The sequence below is a fragment of the Oncorhynchus masou genome, chromosome 5 (genome assembly GCF_036934945.1).
Source record: "Oncorhynchus masou masou isolate Uvic2021 chromosome 5, UVic_Omas_1.1, whole genome shotgun sequence".
In the NCBI taxonomy this organism is placed as follows: domain Eukaryota; kingdom Metazoa; phylum Chordata; class Actinopteri; order Salmoniformes; family Salmonidae; genus Oncorhynchus; species Oncorhynchus masou.
The window spans coordinates 20,960,027-20,980,916 of record NC_088216.1 but is presented as its reverse complement, the minus strand read 5'-3'; the positions used below and the strand labels follow the sequence as shown (position 1 = coordinate 20,980,916).

The window sequence follows — 20,890 nt, the reverse complement described above, 5'->3', positions numbered from 1 at the left end:
AAATTGCAATACAAAATATATTTAAAAAATAGCTGTCTCTCTTCACAGTCCTCGTTGTGCCGTAATATGTTCTTTTATCTGGTTTTATTGCGAGCTTGAGTTTTGTAGTGATATTATTGGCTATTCAAAGCTTTGGCAATGTCAGTGCGCGAGTGGTGGGAATTCTTTGTTTCTCTTTGTCCTCTCCGACCCCTTGGCTGTCCGTATTAAGCTCAATTGAAGTAAAACGGTGGGGGATCTGAATTGATTAGGCGCCCCGGGGTTATTGGCTCGGCAGCCCCTGGCTCGCGGCCTCTCCGCAGCGGCTCTGAATGCCGGCGGTCAAAAGTCACGCGAAGGTTGAAGGGTCACGTTCAATGAAAGCGATGGGAGTTTGCTTCTCATAGCCCTTTGAGCCGTGTCGAGACAAAGATGAGTCGCACACCATTGAAAATGTGTCGCTTTACGTCTTGCCACCTGACCGTGGCATCTCTGAGCATTGTGTGAATGATGGGTGTAAACTGACCAACGCGTCTAGACTTCGACTTGAACACAACCAAACGTAAACAACATGTTTCTATGCATGCACTATCAGTGTCAAGTTGCGCATATTTATTGCCAGTTCTCCTGTGCGCGCCTCCTCAAAATGTTTGATTCTTTCTCACTCAGATAGTCTAATTAATCCCCACATTTAAAAAGTTGTCGATGTTCATCATGACATATTCAATATTTAATATCAACATGTTATATGTTCTAGATACACTGGATCAAATTACACCATAGTTTACTCATTGGGTAAAAAAACGGAATTAGACACGTATGTCAACTTCTTTATTAGTGTGTATTTATTTTATTTAACCAGGTAGGCCAATTGAGAACAAGTTCTCATTTACAACTGCGACCTGGCCAAGACAAAACCAGTGCATATTAGGAAACTTCTCAATCATGGCCCATTTATATGAGCAACACTTCTAGAGTTTTTGTCTGGACGCATGAAACATTGATGCACTTCTCACCGGAATGTTTGGCCCCGTGCGTACTGTTGTTGGGACAGCTTGACAACACCGCCCTATCAAGATTCCTTTGATGTCTTTACAATGTTTGTCCAGTTGCTTAGCGCATGGTGCTGCTTCATAAAGGTTTCAGACACTGGACAAGCATGGGGGCGGTCAGAGGCGCTGCCCTTCCTACCTCTAGTCACGCTAACACCGATATTGCTTCTCTCTATCTCTTTGTGTGGTGAGTTGACTCCGCACGTCTTGGAAGTCAGCTTAAATATAGCCTGATTTTTTTTTTGTGTGTGTGTGTGTGCAGTTTTTTGTTTTAGTCTAACCGTTTTGCGATGTTATCAAACCAGAGTGGATTCACAGATGTTATTTTTGTTCTCTTATTCGAGGCTACTTTTTGAATCAATGTACAGCGCAGAGGGAGATGTTTTTGTTGGACAATGGTTTATTCATCTGAAATTTGAGAACCGTTTCTCTTGCGTGGCGAGCAACAAAAGTGGTACTTGTACCCAGATTGGTTACGCACAAACTGGATGGTTGCATTTGAACAAAATGGAGGTATTTTCCTGAGGGGCTGCATGGAAGTTATGGAACTTGTTGATGGATGACTTTCATGAAATGTTCCTTTTTAAAATGAATATATCTTCCCTCAGCCGTGGAGGGGTTGGAGGTGGAAAGAACGTGGACACAAACCAGCCAAAAGCACTTATATACCCAAAAGGACTCTTATCAGGACGCGTTGGTTGGTCCTCTCTTGTGTTTCTGGTTTGCCTCTGCGTCTTCCCACAACAGACCCGGAGTGCAAGTCTAGCTGGTTCAAAAGTGGAACATCCAGGAGTTTGTCCCAACAAGCTGAATGCTAACCTTTGGGTTGATGCACAAAGCACCTGCGAACGGGAATGTGACATTGACGAGGTGAGGCATTTATATGTATTCAATATTTAATTCCACAATCCATTGTCTGTCATTTGTTTATGACAAACGTAAACAGTTGTAGGGAAATGTGTTATACTGTATGACTACACGTTCATTACTTTTTCTTTTTATTAGGTCTACCACTTGGTGTTTGTTGTATTAAATATACTATGTATTTTTGCCTCATTAAATGCCTGTTGTTATTCCCCAGGACTGTGCTGGCTTTGAGAAATGCTGCACCAATGTTTGTGGACTCTTCAGCTGTGTGGCCGCCCGTTTTTCTGATGGCACCCCTGCTCAGCCGGATGGCCAGGGCGGAGGAGAGAAGGGCTCCGGGGGCCAGGGCTCCATCGCCACCTGCCAGGGCTTCATCTGCAGCCAACAGGGGGCCACCTGCGACATCTGGGAGGGCCAGCCCATCTGCAAGTGCCAGGACCACTGCGAGAAAGATCCCAGCTTCACCTGTGCCTCCGACGGACTCACCTACTTCAACAAGTGTTACATGGATGCTGAGGCGTGTACACAGGGTGTGACGCTAACTGTGGTGACCTGCCGGTTTCATCTATCTGGGCCTCAAACAAGTCCGCTCCCTCAGGACACAACAGCCAATCCAACGCTGACGTCCTTCCTGGAAGACCCCATTCCCCCAACGCTGTTCTCCAACCCCAGCCACCAGTCGGTCTACATAGGCGGCACGGTGAGCTTCCACTGTGATGTAATGGGAGTCCCGCGGCCCGCCGTGACCTGGGAGAAGCAGAGCGAGCGCCACGAGAGCCTGGTAATGCGGCCCGACCGGATGTACGGCAACGTGGTCATCACCAACATCGGCCAGCTAGTCGTCTACAACGCCCAGGTGTGGGACACCGGCATCTACACTTGCGTCGCCCGAAATGCAGCTGGGGTCCTCCGTGCCGACTACCCTCTCTCTGTCATCCGTCGGACTGAGGACGACATCTTCTCGGAGGACCCCGAGATGGCGGGAATGCCCATGGGGCCCCCGTTTTCGCCCGCCGACTGCCTGGCGGAGGTGGACCGGAGGGAGTGCTCTGCCGAGCGCTACGTTGACTGGTACTACGATGCCGAGCAAGGTACCTGCCTGGCCTTCTCCAACGGGGGCTGCGATGACAGCCGCAACCGCTTCGAGACCTACGAGGAGTGCCAGGCATCCTGCCAGAGGGAGGGGATGGGGATCTGTTCCTTACCTGCGGTCCAGGGCCCCTGCAAGAGCTGGGAGGCCCACTGGGCCTGGAACTCCCTCTTGAAACAATGCCAGGCCTTTGCATATGGCGGTTGCCAGGGCAATGGCAATCGCTTCCGATCCAAGAAGGAGTGCGAGGCAAACTGTCCACAGTCCAAACGACGAGCCTGCAAAATGTGCCGGGTCAAAGGTAAAATCGTCCCGAGCCTGTGTCGGAGCGATTTTGCCATCGTCGGTCGATTGACGGAACTGATCGAGGACCTCGATTCTGGGATCGCCCGGTTCAGTCTAGAGAAGATCCTCCGCGACGAGAAGATGGGCTTGGCATTCTTTAACACCCGCCACCTGGAGGTGACCCTGGCTAAGATGGACTGGAGCTGCCCCTGCCCCAACATCACCATGGAGGAGGGCCCCTATTAGTCATGGGGGATGTACAGGACGGCATGGCCGTGATACACCACGACAGCTACGTCAGACCCATCTCCGATAAGAGGCTGAAGAGGATTCATGAAGTCTTGGAGAAGAGGACCTGTGAGATGCTGCAGAGGTTCCGGGACTAGGGGCTCTATTCGATTTGTATCTCGGAAGCTCAGCGTTACAGTGCGATTTCAATTTAAAGGCAATTCTCCCGCATTAGAGGAGACTGCATTCAAAGTAAACACTGCAAATGTTGGCTCAATAGGAAATTACCTTCACATTTCTATCACGCAATCTAACGCTTCAGCGAGACAGATTGAATAGAGCCCCAGAACTGATCACCTCAACTTGGGCTGTTATAGCAAGACTAATATACAATGGCATAGCCCTACAATGACAATGTGAAAAACTCTTCGGTGGAGTTTGTGCCATGATGTCCTGTATCAAATTACAGTGCATTTCTTTCTGACACTTTTCATTACCCAGAAAAATCAAGCACGGACTTTTCAAACAATGCCAATGTTGTACATAACACAATCAAATCGAGATGTGTAAATACCATTATTCAAATAGGTTTATTCAAATGTAATGTTTCATGTGTAAGATTTGTATTCACTGTAATGTGCCGTACTGTTTTCTAGTGATAATTCTATGCTGAAGTGGTGTAATGTTTCTCCTTTTTTGAAATCCCATAACTTCAATGCATACTTCTTAATAGTAAATTAATAATCCAAGTTGATTGAAAAAAATGTAATACTTTTTTCTGCACTTTTCTGATGTGGGTGTCATGCAAAAGCACCTTCCTACAACAATCCTATTCATTTTAATCAATAAAAGTGAGCGCCATACATTTTGAAGTTACCAAACAGATCACCTATGAGGAAATTACTTGTGTAGATAGGAGTTGAAAACTGAGGGAATTATTGGATTTGGCATTGATTCAAATAAGGTATCAGTTCATTTTCAACCAAGTGTTAAATATCCATTACTGGTCATGTTATACCCTGTACAGACAGGAGCGCGATGGTGCATTTGTGATGTTGGAATGGAACCCCAGAGAGGGCAGTGGACTTCACACCAGACTCTCCTTCCGGAACAGAAGGCACTTGTTGTTAGCTGGCATGTCAACCTAACGTTACAATGACAAGAGAAAGTGGTTATAAGCCGACATCAAAGTATTTCACACATTTTGAAGTAAGAAATGGGTCATGGATGTTTCAATGTGGCATCTTTTGCTATTAGAATACATTTGGTCTGACAGTTAATTTAACATGTTTGTGTTACTTACGCAGATCATTGGGTTTCATTCACATCATTATGAAAATCCTAAATGACTGATATTTGGAGTATCACTTCTTACCATTTTCTCCAGGAACAAGCCACTCCTCTCTGCCACAGACCTGAGCAGGGTGACGTCCCTTAGGCCCCACTCTGGATTTCTATAAGACATCAACAGTTTGAGTTATTTGCTTCGATAATGTGTGGTCAAATAGCAGATATATTCAGATTCCAGCATTATTGTAGTTCTCACTTACCTCGACCTTAGACTGAGGTCAAAGTCGATGTTGCTTTGTGGAGTGATCTGTCCATTTAACGCATAGGGCTAGAGAGACAATATTAGAAGACGCAAGACAAGTTCATGAGGGCAATTTCACAGTGAGCTCCCTAAAAACACGCCACTTCGATACAAGTGACTTTTAGTAGCAGTTTATGAGAGCATTTTCCCCAATCATTTCCCTAACCTTAACCTAATTCTCCTAACTTGCTACCTACATTTTTGTAACCTGCTGCGCAAGTTCTGCTAACCTGCAACAAAAAGGTATATCAAAGTTGCATATTTTGAGAGTTCCAGTTCTAAAATATGGGAAATACACAAATATTGCTTCCAACATCCTTTCTTCTACATGCTTATTTACTGCCAACATCAGGTTGAGGATATAATCAACACTGTGCTTGTAACACCATTATAAAATACCCCGTATGTCAGCAGTACTCCTTGTGGTTTCAGGATGGTTCCCGCTCCTTTGAACAAACCCTGTGGGTAAAAACACAACATCACACGATAATGAGTAGTATGCAATAAAAGTATCATGTATCATCAGTTAGTGGACCATTAACTGTGTATTTATAAGAGCATCTCTATAGACAATATGTAGGCCTAAACAGTATTCACCTCAGTGCAGGCCATAGGGGAGATATGGATCATGTTGATGTTGAGTACCAGGTCCAAGGACTCGGGCTGGATCCCACCCCAGTTTTCACAGGGTAGAGAGGCGTCGAGGTGGATGGCAGGCTTCACGTTCGGCAGGTTGTGATGCGCTCTGTATGCGTCTATACTGGTGGCGGGGACAAAATAGATAATTCTCATTGTAAGCATCAACAAAAAAATAATAGCTGCTGATATAGGCCTAAAGAATGAGTTAGGCCTACTATTATTATCAACATGAATTCATTGTAACCAATTTTGAATAACGGTCAGCTTTGTATTTTTGGGAAAAACAACTCAGATCTGGACTCACTGAACCGTTAACTTATGCCTCGCGTTACGACATTACACATTAATTTGCAAGCTAAAAAAATCTCTTTAAACTCACCTGGCTAAAGATTGTCGGTCAAATTCTGACGGCTGCCAGGTAATATTTCGTAAACCCTGTGCGAAGTGGGTGACATGTTGCCCCGTACCAGACGATATCTCCAGTGCATTCAACGGTTTCGCCGTATCCACACTCTCACGGAGCACCGCAAGGATGGGTTCCTTATTTCTCTCGGCGGCAGGTGCATTGAGCATTTTGGCAACTCCTGGATACACTCTCCGCGCTAAAAGATGCAATTGTTTCCACCACTCCAGTTGAACTAGTTGGCTGTGCAAGTTAGTAACAACAGAGCTCTGAACAATATCGCCTCCGGACTATAACAATATTAATCGACTTCCGCGTTGTGTCACGTGATTAAATCCACGTCACCCGGCCTGGTGTAATAACTGCAACGTTTTAAAAAGCTGCACAATGTGCACTTTTCCTGAGATTTCAGTTCCTTAGGATGGAGAAGCGGGGTGATTATTCAACTACAGGGCACTTCAATGTCCTCTTGGTACATTTTGTGGATTTTATTTAAATATATATATATATATATATATTGTTCTTTATAAGTATTATATTAAGTTCACACTACAATCACTCCAGATTTTTTAAACACCCCTCTGTCAAGTATTTTAGCTTCTTTTCATATGCATGTTATACCTCAATTTCACTGTTTAGCCCTTGTCCCTGACGCAGATTTATGTGCTTCTATGTTTTGCTATTCGAAATCATTAATAATTACACATTATTAGGTTATTTACTCAAGAAAGAGTCAATTAAATTAAATATATATCAATATTTATTGTGAGTATGCCCTTTATATTGTTTTTTTACACAAAAATGTCCACCACTGAGGGCAAATTCATCATTAATAATGTTTTTTTCAAGAGAATGTTAATTTAGTTACCACGGAAACGTATTGTGACACTGAAGCACACGGCTGCAGCAGACAGTTGTATCAGATGTGAAGTCCAGAAGTTAAAGAAAAATCGAGGTAAATATTGCTTGTGTAGAGAATATTTTTTATTGTCAGTCATTTCCAAACAAGCTATCATTTATTTAATCTGTGGTAGAATTGAGATGTTTTTAAAACAGCATAAAACAGCACAGAGGTCACAGACATAGAAACAAAATAAAAAATGATCTTATACATACCAGTAACATCTGCAAAAAGACAGGGTGAGATACTGGAAGAAAAAAGAGAAGAGAGAAGTGAAATCTCTCTCTGAGCTTACAAAGTGACAACAAAGTAGTAAGAGATGGCAATGGAAATGCAACCAATGGAATAGAAGACAGACTTTAAAGAGTACAGTTGCAATGGGAGACCAACCTATCAGCCAACACACCACCTCAGTCACCAGATGACTTGCAGCCAGAACATGAGGCCAACATTCCTGCCCTTGCCTTACCTGCCCCTGATGCATGCCCTGATACCCCTTCTTCATTGTCTGCAACAGGAATGAGAAGTCGAATACTCGCTGCAAGGAAAAAGGTTGCTCAAAAACATACAAAGATCTTTGCAAGCAAATGTCAAACTTGATAAAGCTTTAAAGGAAAGCTGAGAAATAACAAAAAAGGTATGATCAACTGATAAAGAAAATGGAGAGACAATATTCCCCAAAGACTAAACAGCAAATGGCGGGAACTCTGAAGAACTTGAGAAGGATTTTATTGTTTCAAAATGCCATCATTGCAGAGTTAAAACAAAAGTATTAAAAAATGTGCAGTGCCAAGGACAAACAAGTGGCTTCAAAAATGCTCAGAGGCAACATCCTGAGAAAGTATGGCCTGGTCAAAGCCTCAAACAGAGAATTTTGATTTTCAGCAAAAGCAATGATGTAACGGCGTTCGTCTGTTGAAGGCGAAGCGGACCAAAATGCAGCGTGGTGGTTATTCATGTTCTTTAATTGAAAGGAACTCGACATGAAATAACAAACAATACGTGAAAACCTATACAGCCTATCTGGTGACAACAAACACAGAGACAGGAACAATCACCCATGAAATACTCAAAGAATATGGCTGCCTAAATATGATTCCCAATCAGAGACAACGATAATCACCTGACTCTGATTGAGAACCGCCTCAGGCAGCCATAGACTATGCTAGACACCCCCAAGACAAAACACACCACAAAAACCCATGTCACACCCTGGCCTGACTAAACAAATAAAGACAAACATAATATATATCGACCAGGGCGTGACAGACCCCCCCCCAAGGTGCGGACTCCCGGACGCACATCAAAACAATAGGGAGGGTCCGGGTGGGCGTCTGTCCATGGTGGCGGCTCCGGCGCGGACCCCACTCTATCATTGTCTTAGTCCCTCCTCCTCGCGTCTTAGGATAGTCCACCCTCGCCGCCGACCATGGCCTAGTAGTCCTCACCCAGAACCCCACTGGACTGAGGGGCAGCTCGGGACTGAGGGGTAGCTCGGGACTGAGGGGTAGCTCGGCACTGAGGGGTAGCCCGGCACTGAGGGGAAGCCCGGCACTGAGGGGAAGCTCAGGCAGGTAGTTGGATCCGGCAGATCCTGGCTGGCTGGCGGTTCTGGCAGATCCTGGCTGACTGGCGGATCTGGGAGAGTCTGGCTGACTGGCGGATCTGGGAGAGTCTGGCTGACTGGCGGATCTGGAAGAGTCTGGCTGACTGGCGGATCTGGAAGAGTCTGGCTGACTGGCGGATCTGGAAGAGTCTGGCTGTCTGGCGGATCTGGAAGAGTCTGGCTGACTGGCGGATCTGGAAGAGTCTGGCTGACTGGCAGATCCTGGCAGACTGACGGATCTGGCTGCTCCATGCTGACTGGCTCTCTGGCTGCTCCATGTAGGCTGACAGCTCTGGCGGCTTCTTGCAGACTGGCAGTTCTGGCAGCTCCTTTCAGACTGGCAGCTCCTTGCAGACTGGCAGCTCCTTGCAGACTGGCAGCTCCTTGCAGACTGGCAGCTCTGGCTGCTCCATGCAGACTGGCAGCTCTGGCTGCTCCATGCAGACTGGCAGCTCTGGCTGCGCTGAACAGGCAGGAGACTGCAGCAGCGCTGTAGAGGAGGAAGGCTCTGGCAGCGCTGAACAGGCGGGAGACTCAAGCAGCGCTGTAGAGGAGGAAGGCTCCGGCAGCGCTGAACAGGCGGGAGGCTCCGGCAGCGCAGGAGAGGAGGAAGGCGCCGGCAGCGCTGGAGAGGCGAGGCGCACTGTAGGCCTGATGCGTGGTGCTGGCACTGGTGGTACTGGGCCGAGGACACGCACAGGAAGCCTGGTGCGGGGAGCTGCCACCGGAGGACTGGTGTGTGGAGGTGGCACTGGATAGACCGGACCGTGCAGGTGCACTGGAGCTCTTGAGCACCGAGCCTGCCAAACCTTACCTGGCTCGATGCCCACTCTAGCCCGGCCAATACGAGGAGCTGGTATGTACCGCACCGGGCTATGCACCCGCACTGGAGACACCGTGCGCTCCACAGCATTACACGGTGCCTGCCCGGTCTCTTTAGCCCCCCGGTAAGCACAGGAAGTTTGCGCAGGTCTCCTACCTGGCGTAGCCATACTCCCTGTGAGCCTCCACCCCAAGAAAGTTTTGGGGCTGACTCTCGTTCTTCCATCCGCTTCGCCGTGCTGCCTCCTCATACCTGCGCCTCTCCAGTTTTGGCCGCCTCCAGTTCTTCTTTGGGGCGGCGATATTCTCCAGGCTGAGACCAGGGTCCTTCACCGTCCAGTTCGTCCTCCCATGTCCATTCCTTCTCTTGCTGCACCTTGGGGCGGCTACACTCCCCTGGTCTAGCCCAGGGTCCTCTCCCGTCGAGGAATTCCTCCCAAGTCCAGAAAGTCTTGTCACGCTGCTCCTGCTGCTGCTGTTGCCTGTTACCACGCCGCTTGGTCCTGTTGTGGTGGGTGATTCTGTAACGGCGTTCGTCTGTTGAAGGAGAAGCGGACCAAAATGCAGCGTGGTGGTTATGTCATGTTCTTTAATTGAAAGGAACTCGATATGAAATAACAAACAATACAAAACAAACGGAACGTGAAAACCTATAAAGCCTATCTGGTGACAACAAACACAGAGACAGGAACAATCACCCACGAAATACTCAAAGAATATGGCTGCCTAAATATGGTTCCCAATCAGACAATGATAATCACCTGACTCTGATTGAGAACCGCCTCAGGCAGCCATAGACTATGCTAGACACCCCCAAGACAAAACACACCACAAAAACCCATGTCACACCCTGGCCTGACTAAATAAATAAAGACAAACACAATATATATCGACCAGGGCGTGACAAATAAGGGCAAATGAAAACAGGCCAACAAGTCTTCAATACTCCAAGAAAAAGTAGTGGAACAGAATTAGCACAGCCACAGAAGAGAAAATCACTAGATTCTATCAATGTGATGACAACAGCAGAGCAACAACAGGGAAAAAGGACACACTAACGAGGAATAAGCAGACGCGCTTCTTTTCAGACATTTAAGAGGGAATATTCAGATATTAAAAGGTCCTACTATGAATTCTGCAAAATATGTCCTCTTTTGGGTTGTCAAGCCAACAGTCCAAGATAGGGACACATGCCTCTGCAAAACCCCACGCCAACCTCCAGTTCATGGAGGATAAACTACAGCATCACAAAGGGATCAGCTGCAGCAACATTGAGAACCTTATTGAGTCTTTGTGCTGTGAGAACCTGAAGAAAGAGCGAATGTACACAGAGTGCTCCCTTTGTCAAGCCAAAGAGCTTAAAACATCTGACTTTGATGCTGTTGAGCAGACATGGTGGCTTGGTTGGGGAAACAAAGAGAGAGGAAGAACAACAACTAGGGGAAACATGGAGAAGTTCACTGTACATTTGACAGTAAAAGAAAAGGTATGTGGCACACTGCAGATTCTACTGGAGGACTTCTCCAAAGGATTGAAAGAGAAGTTGGGGAAACAGGTGTACAACATTCAACACCAATACTCCAAGCTGAGAGAATTAAAAGAGAATCTGCGGAAAGAGGAGATCATCGTGCAGATTGGCTTGGCAGAGATCAACTATCAAGTATTGAGCCTTCCTCAAAAGTACTAGTATTTTCTGATTGTTCTTGGTGAATGTCAGTTTTGTTTGATAAATAACAGTCAATAGGACTCAAGAGTTTATCAAATTGTCCTTCTGTTTGTCTAAACAACATATAATGCCTATAACCAGAGCCCTTTATTGTAATAGAAGACTGCCTGTACAGTTCTTTAAATTCTCTATTCGTAGCATCCTTTTCTGAGAGATATATTTCACTCAATAGTCGAATATGGTAAAACAAAATGTATTGTTTTCTGAAAGCTTTGTACACATGTGCAAGTTTGTGTAAAAGGCACTGAACTGGAGAGATATGACTATAGGTTCGGGTACGCCAACACTGCCCTATGTGAGGAAAAGTGCTGGGCTGAGGGCACTCATTTCTGTGCAGTGCGCACGTTCCGCGCTTTTACGCACGGTCTCTTTGAAGTAATGCATAAACGTTGCTATGGTGTTATGACACTAGCTCACTCAGTTTTTTATAATAAATTAAAATAAGAAATTAAACTTGTTTACATTTTGTTTCATGGCTAGAGCGTGTGGTAAAGCGATTTAGAATTTCATTCCGATTCGAAACAATGTGTAAAGACGTATTCCATCTCTATGCGACCGAGAGGGTCACAATGCCGACGCTTCACATGGAACACCAGAACCCAAGAGATATGTCCAGAACACTCAAAAAATATTCAGTTCTTGATCGACAAACAACGAGAGAGACAGCATTATTATGGCAAGCTTTTCATTCATCTTCCCCGAAGACAGACGTTGTTCCATTAAGGACAACGTAGTCAATTCAGGTAAGAACAATAACGTTCATTTCCGTCTTTATATACAAATATTAATTGAAGGTGTAATTATTACTGGAAAGGAAATAAAAATAACATAGAAGATACGGCTTTTGTGGTTTGTTGGTAGTTACCAAACAATGTAACCATGCGAAACGAGGTTTTCCAGCTGACAATGGGTTATTTTGCCAATGAAAATACTTTATGTCCCAATTATCTCTCCTTCCACCCAAAATGTGCACTTGTTCACCTCCCTTTACTGATTTGAAAGGAAATGACTGGTATATTAAATATGGCTCAAACTCTACCTAGCCCCTACTAGCCAATGTTTTTAGATTTGTGGGAAGTGGTGAATGAGTGCACACTTCAGCAGAAATAAGATGTTATTGGGATGCATGAAGGAAAATGAAGAATGCAATGAAGATTATCCCTTGCTTGTAATGCTGAAATCAGTTTAGTTAACCCTGTGTTGGTGTTTCTTTCAGGGTGGATGTCAACGGTAACCAAACTCAACAACAGTGGCGGTCCAGAGTCAGAGAGTCAGAACGTCCATCAGAGTGTTGCAGAGGTACTTGGTGACAAGTACCACTACGCGAATGCCATTGACAGCTCTCTGCTCTGGACTGTTGGGTACGCCCCCTACATTCCCCCAGCTCTGAAAGGAAGAAGCTTCCCCTCTGTCGAGAGCTTCTTCCTGGATGAGTGGGAGCCACTGACACTCCTGCAGACTCCTCAGGTTCTGTCCACCAGTGTTTCCATCGAGGAAGACAACCTGATCCAGTCTGCTACAGGCCTAGTGTCTCTGGTTCTGTCCACCAGTGTTGCCATCGTGGAGAATGACCTGATCCAGTCTGCTGCAGGCCTAGTGTCTCAGGTTCTGTCAACCAGTGTTGCCATCGTGGAGAATGACCTGATCCAGTCTGCTGCAGGCCTAGTGTCTCAGGTTCTGTCCACCAGTGTTGCCATCGTGGAGAATGACCTGATCCAGTCTGCTGCAGGCCTAGTGTCTCAGGTTCTGTCAACCAGTGTTGCCATCGTGGAAAATTACCTGATCCAGTCTGCTGCAGGCCTAGTGTCTCTGGTTCTGTCCACCAGTGTTGCCATCGTGGAGAATGACCTGATCCAGTCTGCTGCAGGCCTAGTGTCTCAGGTTCTGTCCACCAGTGTTGCCATCGTGGAGAATGACCTGATCCAGTCTGCTGCAGGCCTAGTGTCGCAGGTTCTGTCAACCAGTGTTGCCATCGTGGAAAATTACCTGATCCAGTCTGCTGCAGGCCTAGTGTCTCAGGTTCTGTCCAGCAGTGACGCTAGAGTGAAGGATCGTATTGATTCCACACTGAGAGACTCCAACCAACCTGAGGTCCATGTGGCTGATGTCTCAACCGAGAGAAGTAAACTAGTCATCACTATTTCTATGTTTTCAATCGAGAGTTGCAATGCTTCGGTCCATGAAGTTGATGCTATTGCTACCAGCCTGGAGCCCCCGGCTGAGAAAATGTCTACCTCTACTGTTGATGGCCACTTCGTTTCATCCACTGCTGTTGCCAATCAGAAGGAAACAAGGAGTGAATTCGTCTCATCTCTACGGAGACTGTTCACGAGAAAGAACAGGAAGCCTGTCAGTAATACTTATAGTCTTTTGTACTATAATATTATATCATTTACTAACTATTGTTATACTAATATCCAGTGTTAATGGTTGTCTTTAAAATATTTTTCTCTGTTGTCTACTTGTCTGTTTTCAGGCTAAAGTGGCTTCCAAGAAGGAGGACATTCACTTTGTTGACCGCCTCAATGCTGAAGTCACCAACTGAGCACACTCACTCACTTTTTAAAGCATCCAGAATGATGCTTCTGTTTCTCCTCAACGCCACCTACACCCCTGCCCCTCTCCCCTACACCAAACCCTACCAGGGTTGGGGTGAATTCCAGATCAATTCAGTCAATTCAGGAAGTAAACTGAAATCCAATTCCAATTGTTTCTCATAGGAGGCAATGAGGTACATTTGAATTGCCATTGGAATTTTAGTTAACTTACTGAATTGACTGAATTGAAAATGAATTGACCCCAACCCTGATCCCTAAGCCTCCACCCCATCCATTTCTATCTTTAGTAAATTGTGTAGATTTTTATTTGAATGTGTTTTGTATCTTCATTGAAACCACAATACATCTCTAACGAGAGTCACTCATGTTACACATCTAGATTTATCATCAAATGTCGTAGAATTCATGACAAATGCAGTAGTTTAGCAGTTCAACTTCAGTACTTGTCACTGAGTCACTGCACTGTGATCTTCAGAAACATGTAACATTGTGGAATAACTGAACACGTTTGCTGACATTCTGTTACAATGTAACTACACTGAACAAAAATATTAACGCCACATGTAAAGTGTTGGTCCCATGTTTCATGAGCTGAAATAAAATCCCTGAATGATTCCATATGTACAAAAAGGTTATTTCTCTCAAATGTTGTGTTTACATACATATTAGTGAGCATTTCTCCTTTGCCAAGATCATCCATCCACCTGCCAGGTGTGGCATATCAAGAAGCTGATTAAACATTATGATCATTACACAGGTGCATCTTGTACTGGGGAAAATAAGAGGCCACTTTAAAATGAGCAGTTTTGTCACACAACACAATGCCACAGATGTCAGAAGTTTTGAGGGAGGGTGCAATTGGCATGCTGACTAGGTAAATGTTCACCAGAGCCGTTGCTAGAGAATTCAACGTTCATTTCTTTACCATAAGCTGTTTCCAATGTTGTTTTAGCGAATTTGGCAGATCACACCAGGGGCTGAGGAGTATTTCTGTCTGTTATAAAGCCCGTTTGTAGGGGAAAACTCTTTCTGATTGGCTGGGCCTAGCTCCCCAGGGGGTGGGTCTGGCTGCCAGGTGGGTGGGCCTATACCATTCAAGGCCCTCCCATGGCTGCACCCCTGCCCAGTCATGTGAAATCCATGGATTAGGACCTCATGAATATATTTCAATTGTCTGATTTCCTTATGTGAACTGCACCTCAGTAAAATCTTTCAAATTGTTGCATGTTGTGTTTATATTCTTGTCTGCACATTTTCTTGAGAATTACATGCATTCTCACTCATTACTTGAGTTGAGCTGAGTTGATTTTATTTTTACAGTGACAGTGCACATTCATCAGCGTTTCAGTAAACGTGACAGCCGGCTAATTTTCAACCGCAGTCCCTGGGCAGGTTATGAAAAACAATTACAGTATAGACAATCATTGAGCAGTGAGCACACGCAGAGCAACATAGGACAAGCAAGACATAGCATACAGACGGAGCAACACAGGACAAGCAAGACGTAGCATACAGACAGAGCAACACAGGACAAGCAAGACGTAGCATACAGAAAGAGCAACATAGAACAAAAAGCACCAAGACAAAATTCATAAAAGCAACAAAGTGTTTCCACACCTCACAAGCTACAGACAACAGACAACATGGAAAGCGGCAATACATAGCTAGGGATTATGATCACAAATCTGATTGACCTTTAGCCATGTATTCATACATTTTGTGAAAGTGTTATGAATGCAGTGTATTCCAGACATGAGAAGCTCTCACAGAGAAAGTGGATTTACTAAAGGTGCTTTTCCTTAAGGGAACTATACAGTCACCTCTCATGGCAGACCTTGTGGACCTGCTGCCATATGTTTGGGTTTTCTGTTTAACAAAAATAATGAGTGGAGGGGGAGCCAGGCCATTTAGGATCTTGAATACAAGACATGCGTGTCGGTGTATTGCACAAGATTTTCCCAACTCAGGAGCTCATGCTTTCTGAGGATGCAACAGTGATGATGGCTATTGGGATTCCTATCAAGCACTTTGTAGACAGACTGTGACGTAGAAGTCAGTCACTGGCCGCGGGCAGCATTTGGTTCTTTAACGCACACACATATTCATCACTCCTCCCTGCGCCATTATAAGATAAGTTAACAATGTGGGTCGACACACAAATTAACTTCTGTCTTGGTGCATGCATTTCACACTTGTCAATCTTCATATTTGAGAGATACAATAATTATTATACTTATCAATGTTGTGGATGAGCGCTTTGTTTGTTTGTTCTGTTCCTCTCTCTCCATCTCTGTAGCTTCCGGGTATGCTGGAAAAGGACCCGAGCAAAGGGAATTGGGTTGGCTTTATAGTGCCTGTCCCAAATGGCTCATTAATGCATATGGGCATATTGAAAGATATTGTCAGTAGTGATGTAATGTATTAAATGTTATGTTGGGATATTGTTTAAAACTGTGTTGCAATGTATATCCTTTAGTATGTTTAGTTCATGGAAAATGTAGGTTTCTATTGTTAATTGATTAATTAATTAGGGTTAATTGTTCTGAGGGGAGGGGCTAGCCCTACAAAAGGAGCCTCTCTTTCAGTCTCTGGAGAGGCAGTTTGGATTGAGCTGTGGATGGGGCAGCATTGTTTTTAAGCTGTCCCATAAGGTAGACGTTGATGGCAGTACTGTTGTTTTTTTTGTTCCGGAATCACTTGTAAATAAACACCTTTGCACATAAGAACTTTTGCGGTTCCGCCATCTTTTTATTTTGATAGAGGTTAGGTTATCCAGTTTAGCCTTCTGGCCTACTCTACGTGACATATGGTGGCAGTGGTGGGATGGCGTACCGCAAATCAGTGAATTCCAACAAGAGAGGTAAAGGAATGCGTACAGGATTGCGTTCTCAGCAACAGCATCAACTGTCAGAAAAGGTACCTGAAGTTGAACCGGGGTGGAATACCATGGAATCGTCTGGTGAAGAAGAGGTCAAGTATGAGAAACTAGGAGCCCGACCGCGGGGCCAAAGACAACCAGAACTGGGTGAGCTGCTGACTGAAGGAGCAGTTGGGGGACCAGAACCACACCCAACCATGGTAACCCTTTTTCAGCAACTTTTCACCTGCCTTGAGAGGAGGGACGAAGGCCTCAAGCAGGAGTTACGTGGCCTACGCCAATCTATCCTCACAGCTCCCCACCAGGCGGAACTCGTCAGTGAGAGCCCAAGATTGGGTCTTCCAACACCAGGACGACAAAGGCTCGATGCAGCAGGGACTTCAACTCCACAGCAGGCACCCCAAGCAGTAATGAGGCCAGCACCAGGAGACCAGTCCAGCAGTGTTAACGTCCATCTTCCAGCATTCCTGAGGAAGGAGCCAAAGATGCCCTCATACCAGCAGGGGAGGACATTGAAAACTACCTGCTGAGGTTTGAGCGCATGGCTAAGACGTGGCAGTGGCCTGAGGTAGAGTGGGCCTGCAGGCTTGTCCCATTGCTCACGGGCAAGGCCTTAGAGGCTTACACAGCAATGGATGAGGGGCTGTCCAATGTCTACAAGGGCTTGAAGGAAGCGCTGCTGGTGAAGTTTGACATCTCACCGGAAACCTACCGTCAACGCTTCAGAGCTGCATCAACGCCATCGGGTGAGTCGCCGACAGAGACGTACCACCGCCTCAAGGGTCTCTACCGACGATGGGTTCGACCGGGGGAGAAGACACAGGACGAAATCGGGGAGGTCATCATCCTCGAGCAACTTCTACAGGTTCTACCACACGACATTCGAACCTGGGTCCGAGAGCACGAGCCCAAGGACGGGCTTATGGCGGCCAAGCTTGCACTGCAGTATCTTAATGCACGTAAAGGGGGCCTACCACAACCTGCAGCACCCGCTCCAAGGAGTCTCAGAGACACAAGGGACATCAGAAACGCCAGAGATGGTGGAGGTAACTCTGGGGGTTATGTGTCTGGGAGGGAGGTAAGGGATCATGCAGTTCGCTCTGATGGGAGGGGTCTGACCTGTTTTTACTGCCGGCAGCAGGGGCACAAAGCTTCAATGTGTCCGCTACGTAAATCCAAGCTCTCAGGTTACTGTTATGTACCCAGAGAGGGGGATGGTGTTCAGAATAGACAGACTCGGGAAGGGTCATGCTTGGTACCTGTAAAAGTGAATGGTAAAAGTATTACTGCAATAATTGACACCGGCAGTTCCCTGTCATTGATCAGAAAAGGTAATGTACCTGTTAATGACATTGATTATGGTCATCAGACACTGATCCAATGTGTCCATGGTGACCAGTCACAGCAGCCCACAGCTGAGCTCACAGTTGAGATTCAGGGTCAGAAATACCTCCTCAAAGTTGGGGTAATGGAGAAGCTACCTTTTGAGATGATTTTGGGGAGGGATGTGCCTGTACTCTCTGATCTGTTGGGAAGTGTGGGGGGTCAGCTATATGGGCAGTCAGTTTGCCAGTCTGATGTTCAGATGGCATGTTCAGTTGTCACTCGTGCCCAGGCCAAAGCTGGTTTACAACCTCTGCCTGACTTGTGTGATAGTCTGTGCGAGGGGGAACCAAAGGGCCCAGAAAGTCACGCCGCCAGCGGCGTCTTGAGAAGTATGTGGGAACCCCTGTACCTGTTGCTGATGTGTCTGGGTTAGAGGTGCAATGGGATGTTCCACAAAATTTTGCTACACTGCAGAGGTCTGACTCAACCTTGAAATGTTTGTTTGACAAGGCCTTAGCTGGGGACAGTCAATCTTCATGTGGGGGGATTTACACAGTAGACAACCACATACTCTACCTTGGGTCAGAGGCAGATAGCAGGAAGTTGGTGGTGCCATCTACCTGTAGACCACTTGTTCTCAACCTTGCACATACAGTTCCATGGGCAGGCCATCTAGGGCAACATAAGACCTATCTTAGGCTAGGCTCCCGTTTCTTTTGGCCCTCCATTTATACTGATGTACAAAAATACTGCAAATCATGCCCCACGTGCCAGAAAACCAGTGCTGTCCGTAGGTCTGAACGGGCTCCTCTATGTTCACTGCCAGTTATCTCTACCCCATTCAAGAGAATTGCAATGGACATTGTTGGACCCTTGGAGAAGAGTAGTGCAGGTTACAAGTATATATTGGTGATCTGTGACTATGCCACCCGGTTCCCAGAAGCCTTCCCACTCCGTTCCATAACCACTCCAAAAATAATCAGTGCTCTTGTTCAGCTCTTCTCTCGTGTAGGAATCCCAGATGAAATCCTGACGGACCAAGGGACAAACTTCACCTCGCGATTGATGGTTCAACTCCACCGACAGCTGGGCATTAACCTCTTACACTTATGGTGGCGCTATTTCATTTTTGGAAGAAAAACGTTCCCGTTTTAAACAAGATATTTTGTCACAAAAAGATGCTCGACTATGCATATAATTGCTACTGTTCGAAAGAAAACACTCTGACGTGTCCAGAAATACAAATATCTTCTCTGTGCGTGCCCTTTAACGTGAGCTTCAGGCAAAACCAAGATGACTTGGCATCCAGGAAATGACAAGGATTTGAGGCTCTGTCTTTCATGATCTCCTTATATGGCTGTGAACGCAAGAGGAATGAGTCTGCCCTTTCTGTCGTTTCCCCAAGGTGTCTGCAGCATTGTGACGTATTTGTAGGCAGATCGTTGGAAGATTGACCATAAGAGACCACATTTACCACGTGTCCGCCCGGTGTCCTGCGCCGAAATTGGTGCGCAAAAGTCACCTGCCAGTATTTTTCCATGGGGCACAGAGAGAGAAGCAAGCTTCCACGAACTGCATGTCAATGAAGAGATATGTGAAAAAACACCTTGAGGATTGATTCCAAACAACGTTTGCCATGTTTCGGTCGATATTATGTAGTTAATCCGGAAAAAGTTTCACGTTGTAGGTGACTGCATTTTCGGTTCGTTTCGGTAGCCAGGCGCAATGTAGAAAACGGAACGATTTCTCCTACACACAGACGCTTTCAGGAAACACTGCGCATTTGGTATGTGGCTGGGAGTCTCCTCATTGAAAACATCAGAAGCTCTTCAAAGGTAAATGATTTTATTTATTTGGTTATCTGGCTTTTGTGAAAATGTTGCGTGCTACATGCTACACAAAATGCTATGCTAGCTTTGCATACTCTTACACAAATTAGTCAATTTCTATGGTTCAAAAGCATATTTTGAAAATCTGAGATGACAGTGTTGTTAAGAAAAGGCTAAGCTTGAGAGCAAACGCATTATTTTAATTTTATTTGCGATTTTCAGAAATCGTTAACGTTGCGTTATGCTAATGAGCCTGAGGCTTAGTCACAATCCCGGATCCGGGATGGGGAGTTTCAAGAGGTTAAAGGCTTGAGGACTACTCCCTACCATCCCCAAACGGATGGGCTCGTAGAGAGATTCAATCAAACGCTCAAGAACATGCTGAGGAAGTTTGTGGCTGACACTGGTAAAGACTGGGATAAGTGGTTACCCTTTCTGCTTTTTGCTTACAGGGAGGTGCCTCAGGCATCAACAGGTTTCTCGCCATTCGAACTCCTCTATGGATGGCCAGTGCAAGGACCACTGGACCTGCTGAAGAAGTGCTGGGAAGGTTCCCCAGTAGCTACCTCAGGACAGGGGATTGTCCAGTATGTCCTCCAGATGCGAGACAGGTTGGAACGGTACCGAGAGGAAGCTAGAGCAAACCTTCAGCAAGCCCAGAAGGCCCAGAAGAGAGGCTATGACCAGCACGCTCGCCACAGAGTTTGAGCCAGGACAGAAAGTCCTGCTCCTCCTTCCCTCGTCTACCAGCAAGCTCCTTGCGCAATGGCAAGGACCGTACCTAATCGGGAGGAAGATGGGCCCAGTGACCTACGAGGTGCTGCACCCGGACAAGGGTAAGAAGAAGCAAACCTACCATGTGAACCTTCTCAAGGCCTGTTAACTTATCTTATAATGGCGCAGGGAGGAGTGAGAGGAACTCTCCAAAGGAAAGTTCTTCCTGGTCTCTGACTGAAGAGGGCCGGATACTTGCCAAACAGCTGCTTCAGCTCATCTTGCTTCTCTTCTTCCAGGTGAGCCAGTATGACTTCTGCTCGTTCTTTCCATGCCTCTGTGACCCCATCCGACTCATCCTCTTCTACTCTGCGGACCAGAAAGGACTTTCCTTTG

At 46.0% G+C, this 20,890-nt stretch overlaps 2 protein-coding genes across 2 annotated transcripts; one reads left to right on the top strand and one right to left on the bottom strand.

The window, feature by feature from the left end:
- The first annotated feature begins 874 nt into the window (after positions 1-874).
- Positions 875-4,079, top strand: LOC135536712 (WAP, Kazal, immunoglobulin, Kunitz and NTR domain-containing protein-like). The gene is given in 3 exon segments (XM_064962973.1): positions 875-1,901; positions 2,113-3,505; positions 3,508-4,079. Coding segments are annotated over 3 exon segments (1,860 nt in total). The 5' UTR covers positions 875-1,586; the 3' UTR covers positions 3,660-4,079.
- Positions 4,073-6,455, bottom strand: LOC135536720 (methyltransferase-like 26). Its single transcript, XM_064962979.1, has 6 exons — positions 6,111-6,455; positions 5,690-5,852; positions 5,492-5,551; positions 5,052-5,119; positions 4,877-4,955; positions 4,073-4,645 (listed from the first exon to the last, which is right to left on the bottom strand). The coding sequence occupies exons 1-6, from the start codon at positions 6,302-6,304 to the stop codon at positions 4,589-4,591; spliced, it is 621 nt and encodes a 206-aa protein (XP_064819051.1). The 5' UTR covers positions 6,305-6,455; the 3' UTR covers positions 4,073-4,588.
- Positions 6,456-20,890: the final 14,435 nt, after the last annotated feature.

What these genes read in the sequence shown, in the direction of transcription:
- LOC135536720 (XM_064962979.1), bottom strand. Translation starts at nt 6,304, where the DNA reads ATGCTCAATGCACCTGCCGCCGAGAGAAATAAGGAACCCATCCTTGCG. An exon ending in CCCCTATGGCCTGCACTGAG is followed by an intron (nt 5,552 to 5,689) that starts GTGAATACTGTT and finishes TTTTACCCACAG; the next exon opens with GGTTTGTTCAAAGGAGCGGG. An exon ending in GAGTACTGCTGACATACGGG is followed by an intron (nt 5,120 to 5,491) that starts GTATTTTATAAT and finishes TTGTCTCTCTAG; the next exon opens with CCCTATGCGTTAAATGGACA.